The sequence below is a fragment of the Amphiura filiformis genome, chromosome 13 (assembly GCF_039555335.1).
Source record: "Amphiura filiformis chromosome 13, Afil_fr2py, whole genome shotgun sequence".
Classification (NCBI taxonomy): domain Eukaryota; kingdom Metazoa; phylum Echinodermata; class Ophiuroidea; order Amphilepidida; family Amphiuridae; genus Amphiura; species Amphiura filiformis.
Window position 1 is genome coordinate 45,685,760 of NC_092640.1, and position 9,975 is coordinate 45,695,734.

The window sequence follows — 9,975 nt, forward strand, 5'->3', positions numbered from 1 at the left end:
GATATAATATGACATACCATTGGAACTTGTGTTCTCGGCCGCCGGGGTAAACAATTTCAAAACTGTATTTATAATAAAATAAAATCAGGAAGCTCGGTGTTTATCAAGATAGTATTCTGTCGGAAACATAATTATATTATTCACGTTATATGTGACCGTCACCACAAACCAGCCGTAAAGTCGGTCCCGGTCAATTTTGTTTTATTTCGTATTTAGAAAATATATAGCATAAGCTTGAAAATGGTATATCATTTGATTTCAAACGATATCCAGAAGCGGGGTTATGGTTTGTTGAACTTTGCTCCTTCAACAAAATGGTACCTTATTTCGGTTCTACATGTGTCTCTTTTTCCACATTGCTGGTAATAAATATCAAACAGTCATAATTGGCGGTCATTTCAAATCATCTCCATGTCAACGAGGTTCAGGAATGTCCGCTCATTGTTAATTGTTGGTTATACACACCTAGACAAAATACAATGCTTTGTATCCCACCACTTGAACAGGATTTAGTCAAAGCAAACAAAGACTAGAGCTATTTAAGAATTCTATAGACATAGGTAGAAGCGTAGCATCCTCTTCAACAATAGAATTATTAATTGGTTAAAAAGGTGTTTGATTGGCACTATCAAAATGAGATACGTGTAACACCAACTTGAGGTACCTATGAATACGACCTTCATGCACATTTTACACTGTAACTCAGAATACAATTTGCCGACTTTACGGCTCATTCATGGTGTACGGTCACAGAGAACCAAAATCAGCGAGAACATTTTTTTTTTATCTCTGGGTACAAAGTTTCAAAATGTCGTACGGCGATTTATTTGTATAATTATTTAGGAAGTTTTCAATCAAGCCAGTGTATGGATGGACGGACCTGGTATTGTTGAAAGATAAAACAGATTTGAACGACTCTTTTTAGGCTGTGCGGTGATAATATCAGTCATATCAAAAAGCGTTTCAGTGTTTCACAAGCTAGGATCATTGATTATTGCTGAATGGTGATAAATATTTGGTTTAAAGAATCAGGCAACCGATCCGACCAACCCTTACATTTACTTCTTCATAATGGGCACATTATTTCTGTTGGCAAACTGCTTTACAGTAGAGGGAACGGTTGTGGTCTTTGACGCTGCTATCACTGGTTGAGCATTGAGAGCCTTCCCGTATCCTTTCACCTGTTTGACGTTGTCCTTCATTAATGGATTACCACGGAAATTCTTCGCTTCCACCACAATCTTCTTACCAGATTTGGTACGAGCCACAATATCAGCGCGACCATGATTTTTAGTAGGAACTTGCGTCTTGACGCTGCTGGTTTTTATGACGTTGGAGCGTTTGAGTGCAGTAGCGACCTTCTTTTCGTATGCAATACCTTTGCGGTGATTGGTCTTCACAATTCTTGCAGCTTTACTGGCGCTGGCTGCGGAGTGTCCATGTCCATGGCCTAAAGAACGAGACACGGAGTGTCGCCGTGCACTGCCTGAAGAATGCGATCTACCAACGGATCGGGAACCACTACCACCACCTCTTCGCCCCATGATCTGAAAAATGATTATATAGATAAAAGATTTAGACCAGCAAATTAAACCCACAAATCTACCGAAGGCTACCGACCAGGTAATTGTAATGTGTAATCACACCAAGTTGTAAATAAATTTTATGACATCGTATTCGACTGTTTAGTGGCATTTGTATGAAAATTCAAGTAATTAACATTATACTTACGTGAAATTGAGATTTATCTTCGATTCGTGTGAAACAATTCCTATTAAGTTAAACTCCCGTAGCTGGGAAGCTCTTGTTATACGATCGATGCGTCGGAGCGCCGAACTTCTTGCTTTAGTATGAAAATCGATATGACCGTTACGTTAATACCCGCGTCAAAAAAACCGGGTCATATCTCTGTGAGTCCTATACTGTTGCCAATTTATCGAACTTACACTCAAAGAGTCCAATCGTGTCTCGTTTGGTATCATCAATCTGTCTTTATAGGCAGCTAGGAACTGGCACACAGATATCCCCGATTGGGCGAGAAAACCGTGGTATTGACGCACCACACCGATATGACGTGATCACGGAAATCCCCATAAATGTTGAAATTGTACTCGGTGGTTTTCGTAATAATGCCTGAACATCATGGGTGAGATAAGAAAACATAAAACGGGGACTACGCCTATTTATACCGAGTATTTATACAACTAACACGTGATTTCGCTTAATTATATTTTGTCAATGTGATCCTTGACAGTATACCATTCCAGTGATTCGGCGCGAAACCCAAGCGGGGAAATCGAAAAATCGGTTAACATCATGAACCGTGAGCGTGAAGGGATTTAAAAGCACTAAGGCTAAAAGCGTAAATTCGCTCGAATAATTTTGCCGTACAAAAGGTCACATGTCACATGGTGGAAACCCGGGGTGGAAAACGGTAAATCGCACATATTTAGCAGACTTTCTGCTCATTGATCTCCGTTTAGTCGAAATCCTGGGAGAGAGAAACCATTGGGCTATTCCAGTTGAAATCCATAAACCCCACATTGGCTGCAAGACCGTGGCAGTCAAATGCCCCGGGTCAAATTCCACGCATACATGTATCAACTACATGTAGGCCTAAGTAGGCCTAATCACATTGAGAGCACTGTGCACTGTGGTATTAATAACTTTAATTTCGATTAAGATTTGCCGCTTTTTTTTTCAAACCCAAAAGTAATCTTGGGAATCTCGTTCCAAAACATTTCGGGGTAAAAAACACTTGAATTGTGTGTGTGTCTATTTATCGCCAATATTTGTCAGGTTTCCGTACTATGAGCGTGTCTAGGAATGGGATTTGTTGATCTTGTTCTACTTCATACGTGAATTTAATACTGGATGTGGTGTCAACTTGGTTAAGATGTGCCGTCAGCGTTTCAGCCGTGTCTCTTTTAACAATTTCTAGCACGTCATCCACATAGCGTTTCCATACGCGGGGTTTGCACTCTAGGGGAGCAGTGAGGATTGCTTGTTGCTCAAGCCACTCCATAAAGATGTTGGCTGTAAGAGGACTAACTGGTGAACCCATCGCTGCACCAAATTTTTGTTTATAAATGGTGCCCCGGAAGGTGAAGTAAGTGGTTGTTAAGACAAACTTCATTAAAGACATAATGTCTTCAACCTCAAGTAGCGTGCGTTTTTTAAGATCAGGATCTTTTTCTAGTCTCTCGCGTATAATATCAAGGCATTCGTCAATAGGAACGTTTGTAAATAATGAGACGACATCATGAGAAATAAATTGCTCATTCTCCTCTATCATAACACCGCTTAATTCTTCTGCGAGATCATAAGAATTCTTTACATGATGCTCTGTGGTACCTACGATCGGATTGATAATATCAGCTAAGGCTCTGGACGTGTTGTAGCCTATGCTTCCCGTGTAATCCACGATGGGTCTAAACGGGTTATTGGGCTTGTGGATCTTCGGCGTGGCGTACAACCTAGGGATCACTTCCCCCGAAGGTCTTAAGTGGTCATACTGAGCTTGCGTGATCTTGGATTTATCTCGTAAACCAGCGGTCAGCTGTTGGATCATCACAACAACACCAAGCTTCGAGAAAGTCAGTGGGGCACTGACGAAACTGTCAGCAAGAAATGTAAGTTTCTTCAACTGGTTTTGACAAACAAAAAACTTTTCATTTGTTAATTACCAAACCTGATGAACCTGTTCCAAAAAAACATATGAAAGGTTCGACTACAAAAACGATTTTCTTATAAATGCATACGCACAGTTTCCACCTCGATACACCCGAGTACACAGATATTACCAGCACAGCGAGTCTAGTCTCCACGCAGTCAGTGTTATACTACACGGTTGAGTGCATAGCATCATAAGAGCTGAGTGAGATCTAGAGGAAAATAGATATCTCACAGTGTCGACAACCTTTAATAAATATTTTTTCCTGAAATGAATCACGTCTTAATACTCCGTTGGTGAGCGACGGGCGATTGGTATTTCATCGAACGCAAGAAAGGGAATCCTATCTGATTGGCTAGAAACCGATCGCTTGATCGCTCAGTGATGAAGTACAAACTCAGATGTAGAGATGTATTCAATTCCATTTAAATCAATATTCTATTATTGACGCAGATAAAGAAAGTTGTATAGTTTCTCACTATGGTGCATTTTATTATAGACTTGTGGTTTAATATTCTATAGCCAGTGATTGCGCACGTGGATCTGAGCTGAATGGGCTATGCTTGTTCTTTCCATATGATTATAATTCTCAAACAGTTGAATATATCACATTATTATCGTACGATTTGAAAAACATTTCGGTGAAAATGCAGTAAAATATAGTGTTGAAAGAAAACGATAATCGTATCTTAGTTAATTGAAATTCCAGTGAGTTAATTGAAAACAAAACCTGGGTTTTACCTGACAACAAATCGAATTTTCTTGTAATTACGCAGATCGTAAAAAAACGTGTATGAATGGAAACGCTGCGGTATCTCATAACGTGTAAGTGATATGCTTAGCATGAGTCGCTCGGCCTATCTCCAACAAAATTGCCATGCGTAGCTGTTGAAGAACGATCACGGCAATTTTTGACACGAAGATATAGGGATGATGACGCTGTACATTTGTGATTGGTTTTTGCCAAAACATCAAGTGTTCCCTTCATAAATCAGAAATATGGCACTTATGGACTTCCTATTGCAGACAGAGCTGGCCCAGTTTTGGACTTTGGACTATGCCATTCAGTTGAACTCGAAAGCATACTGATGTTTATTACAATTAAAGTATTCAATAGTAAAAGTTTATATAATTAGTGGCAGTAAAAGTAAAGTATACGTACCACAGTTGTTTGATGGGATCATTTATTAGTTTTCAAAGTGTTCCTTCATAAATCAGAAATATGGCACTTATGGACTTCCTATTGCAGACAGAGCTGGCCCAGTTTTGGACTTTGGACTATGCCATTCAGTTGAACTCGAAAGCATACTGATGTTTATTACAATTAAAGTATTCAATAGTAAAAGTTTATATAATTAGTGGCAGTAAAAGTAAAGTATACGTACCACAGTTGTTTGATGGGATCATTTATTAGTTTTTCAAACAAAACATCATGTATAACCAAATTTAAGGCTTAAACAGCTAAAAGTGATATCGTGCTAATTTATACAGATGCTTTTGAGTCGTTCTCAACTTTAATTTCCTCTCTTTTACAAAAGTATTCACTTTTATAGTATTTTTTAAAGCTTTTTCGGATATAAAATGTATGTTTTAATGCCAAAATTGGTGGCGCTATTTAGTTACTGGAAATTACCCTTTCAAGCTTTGAATACAAATATTTCCTTTTAATGTTTGATAAAATATGTTTATAAAATTTCATTCTTGCTTGTTTCACCTATTCCAGCTATTTTAATGGCGGTATTAATCACCTAACCCTTGCAAATAAAGAAATATGATTTAGGATAAATAGCGCCATCTATAGTTTGCATTTAGTTAATAATGAAGCCGATTCTATATACATCAAACAGCCGTGGTACGTAGGCAGTACGGTGACTGAAAAGATCTGATGTGAAAATCTAATAGAAATCAGATATGCGTAAATGTAATCAGGTCAGAGTATGCACAATGGGCAAGTGGACTACGGAGTAGTCTAGTCGGACGTATGTGTTGCCCAGTTCCGTGCTGTCCCCTCACTTAATCACAAAAAGTCTCTTAGAAATTTCACGTACAATCTTCGAAACAAGGGTCCTAGTGGTTCTATGTAAGATTTACAACAGGGCAGCTAGTTCTAGAGGTTCTATAGGGAAATGCAAGAACCCCGAAATGGTGCTTTCTGGTCTTTACATATTATATGAGGCTATAATAGCCTCTTTCTTGTCTAAAATGGTTCATTCGGGTCTTTGCAGAACCGATTTTAGTTATTATATGCAGGACAACTGAAGAACAGTTTCAGGTTCTACTTGGAACCTTTTAATATGCAAAGAGTGTACTACATGTTAGCTGCCTATATAATAATATTGTGCTTAGGTTTTGCCCCTTGATTGTTCTATGCTTGTCATTGTCTCTGTTTTGTATAACTATTTATTTATGTATTTAATTTTATTATTTTGGAATATTGTCGTATGGGCTTTAAGCAACCGCTGAAATTTTGTTTTCTATACAACACTCTGAATCGAATATATGTAAATTGTAATAAAAAAAAAGGAATAAAACCAACGCAGATCCAAATATAGCATTTTATGTCTTGCGACTAGGGTACGCAAAGCACCTGTTGACACTCATTCAGGTAACCCCATTTGAAATTCACACTCCATGTGTACAAGTACAATGAAAGAGAAATTAATAATTACATGGCGGATAAACCAAAAGGAGCAAAGCTCGAAAAGAATTGGTCACTCTTAAGGGGGTACTACACCGCTCAATAAATGTGTGATACCCTGGTAACAAAAGTTATGTATATTATAGGGGCAAGGAATCCAATTACTACACTGGAATTTCAGTGATCCACGACAAGCGGTTCGGTATTTATGTTAAGAAATGCGGTACAGCTAAGATGTACCTCATTTCCTATCATATTTACTGAACCGCTTGTCCTGATTCACTGCAATTTCAGTGTAGTAATTGGATTCCTTGCCCCAATAATATACATAACTTTTGTACAAAGGACTGACAAGACAGGTGCAGACAGACAAACACTGATGTTGGCACAATTAACATAATAAGTATCAAAATTCTACTTATATACTATACGGAAAGTTTAAGAAAACATGCTGATAAAATTTAATGAAATTGATTAAATTAGGCGTAAGATACTAACAGATGCAACTTATATTTATGTTTAAAGGTGTATTTGGATTTGGTGTTCCTTAAATTATCATCAGTTGAATTACATAATAACTCTGGAGCCCTATCTTCTAATTGTGTTTCTTACAAGATTCAACTTAAAGTTGTGAGGACGGTACAATTGAGACATGCGGGTAGAGTAACCATGAATTGATCGGTTTAGAACAAAATAGTCTGCAAAATTGTGAGGAAGATGTTTGAAAGTATAATTGTACATGAATAAACCCGTGAATTGCACGTAAACTTAAGGTTATTAACTATTTTAAACTGTTGTGATTTGGTAGTTCACAGCATCTTACGAATGGTAGTCAGCCTTGGCAAAAACTGTATTGCTCAATTCATAGCGAGTGTGTAGAAGAATAAAAATATCACAGATATACTTTTGTAGGTGCTGCGGTTCTTGAGTTACGTTGTAAAGAGGGCTGAAACAACAACACTTTTGTAAAACGTACATAACTCATTAACAACAATAAATTAAGCAAGTTTGCAAAGTATATGATTTGCAGAATGAACTTTTGCAAAACATCAAGGTGTTATTTTTCAATAATATATTGATCTAGATAATGAAAATCAATTTTTAGGTTGCTTCGACCAACAATACCTCGTCTACCCTTAAGTAATATGTGAATGTCATAAATGGTCAAAGTATTAAAATTATTAAATAAAGGAGGAGTGTGAGTAAACCAGTGGGAGTTTGAACAGTCTGATAATTCTTTTCTGTTTGAGGTATGTACCGGAGCTTGGTATTATTTGAATCAGCCCAGGCTAGAGTACAGTACATTAAACGAGGTAGGACTAAAGTATTATATAAAGAAAATAATGTATTACCTGGAAGAATATCTTTGAGACGAAACAGAATACCTGAGTATTTGGAAATAATAATTCAATACATGAGTTGTATGATTAGACCAAGTTAAAGAATCATCAATGATTACACGAAGAAATTTGGTAAAGGTAACCTTGGAAATTTTGATACCATCAATACATATTCAAATCATTATAAACACGGTTACTATAACGATTTTAAAAAGGAAGATTGCTACAAATGGGGTATGAAAAATGAAAACAGTAAGGCCACAAAACACGATAGCCATTCTCTTGGTCGGGCTGACGTCACAAAGGGGAAATGGTCTTTTAAAACCAGTATGCCCATGTGCAGTTCCCCTTTCGCGAGCTGGTTGCTATGCTCGCGCTTGTGCAAAGGGGACGAAGGGGACAATGTTCCCGGATGTCCGACCGTGTGAATAGAGAGCCCTGACAAACCACCAGGGAAAACCACCAGGGAAAACAGAATTCACCACGACCTTTGCGGGACTTAAACCCCATTAAAAGCTATTAAACCAAGATAACACTCATTGAAAACAGCTCAACTGATTAAATCAGATCTTCTCTGGTTGTGCACATGCCACATGTGTCTGTTTTATATGTGCGGTATCGCAATGAGCTGGTATTATAGCTTCAGTTGGGTAACCGATTATAAAGGAAACGCAAGGAAACAATGGTATCGAAATGAGACAATTGTCTGCTTTTTGTTAACCAGCATTCTTGAAAATGAGCAACATAATGATTGTTGACTTAACACGGTTTGGAAATAATTTCTTCATATATTTTGGTGTTATCTGTCGTTCACATATCCTTCCTAAAACACCAAAGTACGAATATTTCCAAACATCTAAATTAGCTAAAAATTTAGGACATGTTACAAAACTATATTTTCTAGAATTTTAGAAGAATACTTTTAATATTGGCCGGTTATTTTTCACACAGCGACGTTAACTAGGCAATGTACTATTACCTATAACATACACTAAAACACCAAAGTACGAATATTTCCAAACATCTAAATTATTTTTCACACAGCGACGTTAACTAGGCAATTACCCATACTTCTAATATACACTATTTGTAGAGGTTACGCGTCAATGGTAAGAGCACTGTGTATTGTGTATAGGAAAACGGACAGTAACTGCAGTATGAAGAGTTATGATAAAATGTTATTTGGCATTTGTGTTAGAGAGGACCATGAAAACTTTGTCCGTATATGTCACTTGGCATGAAATTGAGTGTTGTCAAAAATTTCAATTTGATTTTTTGTAGTTTTGAGGCCATTGTGTTCAAAAATTAATTATTACAGTACTGATATCGATTAAAACTTGAAATGTCATATCAGTTCTGATCAATTTATTCTTGAAAGGGAGAAACATTGATAACAATGTTCGTTTATAGCCATAATGTAGATTTCCGTCAAATTTCAATTTTGTTATTCTTTGCCCAAAATGCTGAAATAATATTAGTAATAACTACTGGGAAGGGTTTATGTCCATTTTAAGCTTAATTTAGAAGGTAAAGTGTTATGAAAGAAACCCCACTGGCTATATGAGCCGTTTAACATGGAGTTTTCAACACATAGTGCAGTTACGTCCACGGCAAATTCACCGCGACCTTTCCAGCCATAAACCCGCTTATTGAAGATTAAACCGATATATGCAGTACTAAACCATTATATAGTAATCTATTGTCCAATGCAAATTTATTACCACATGATAATATTAATCCAATGAGCGACCGTATTGTCCGCTACGGACGACTAATCCAATCGATAATGACGCTATTGACATGTACGAGCGGAGCTCCACTGACCGAGTTTTGGGGTATTTTTCACTGGTTTGCTGTCATTTACTCATCAAGGCGGACCACCGTTATTATAAGGACTATGCTAATTATTTTAAAATTGACATGTAGAGAATAAGCCATACTTGATTGACAGAAAGTACTAAATTTGTACCTATTACGGTTTTATGACACCAATCTTCCAAATACGACCAAACCAGGGCTGCCCGGTGAAGCAAAAAGTGCATTGGAATAACACGGCGAGTTTGGATAGATGGTAGGATTTCTTTTTCATAAAAATGTATGTTCCCCGTTATTAAAGCTTGTACCGGGTTGAAAATTCAGATATTTGGAAAAGAATAAGTAATTGAAACATAGAGCAAGTACTAAAATCATAGCTTTTATACTTTTTGACATATGACGCTAACTAGTTCATCCCCTATAGCTATAACACAGCGCTACCAGTAGGGTTCAATTGCCTATTGTGAGTGCACCTGTGTTGTGTGCATACATGTAGTTAACAATAACTA

At 37.2% G+C, this 9,975-nt stretch overlaps 2 protein-coding genes across 2 annotated transcripts; both read right to left on the reverse strand.

Annotated features, from left to right (window-relative positions):
* Positions 1–219: 219 nt before the first annotated feature.
* Positions 220–1,861, reverse strand: LOC140168412 (uncharacterized). Its single transcript, XM_072191799.1, has 2 exons — positions 1,732–1,861; positions 220–1,547 (listed from the first exon to the last, which is right to left on the reverse strand). Exon 2 carries the CDS (start codon positions 1,542–1,544, stop codon positions 1,059–1,061), a length of 486 nt encoding a protein of 161 aa, XP_072047900.1. The 5' UTR covers positions 1,545–1,547; positions 1,732–1,861; the 3' UTR covers positions 220–1,058.
* A 918-nt stretch (positions 1,862–2,779) lies between these two features.
* LOC140167711 (uncharacterized) lies at positions 2,780–3,571 on the reverse strand. Its single transcript, XM_072191006.1, has one exon. The coding sequence runs from the start codon at positions 3,569–3,571 to the stop codon at positions 2,780–2,782; it is 792 nt and encodes a 263-aa protein (XP_072047107.1).
* Positions 3,572–9,975: the final 6,404 nt, after the last annotated feature.

What these genes read in the sequence shown, in the direction of transcription:
- LOC140167711 (XM_072191006.1), bottom strand. Translation starts at nt 3,571, where the DNA reads ATGATCCAACAGCTGACCGCTGGTTTACGAGATAAATCCAAGATCACG.
- LOC140168412 (XM_072191799.1), bottom strand. Translation starts at nt 1,544, where the DNA reads ATGGGGCGAAGAGGTGGTGGTAGTGGTTCCCGATCCGTTGGTAGATCG.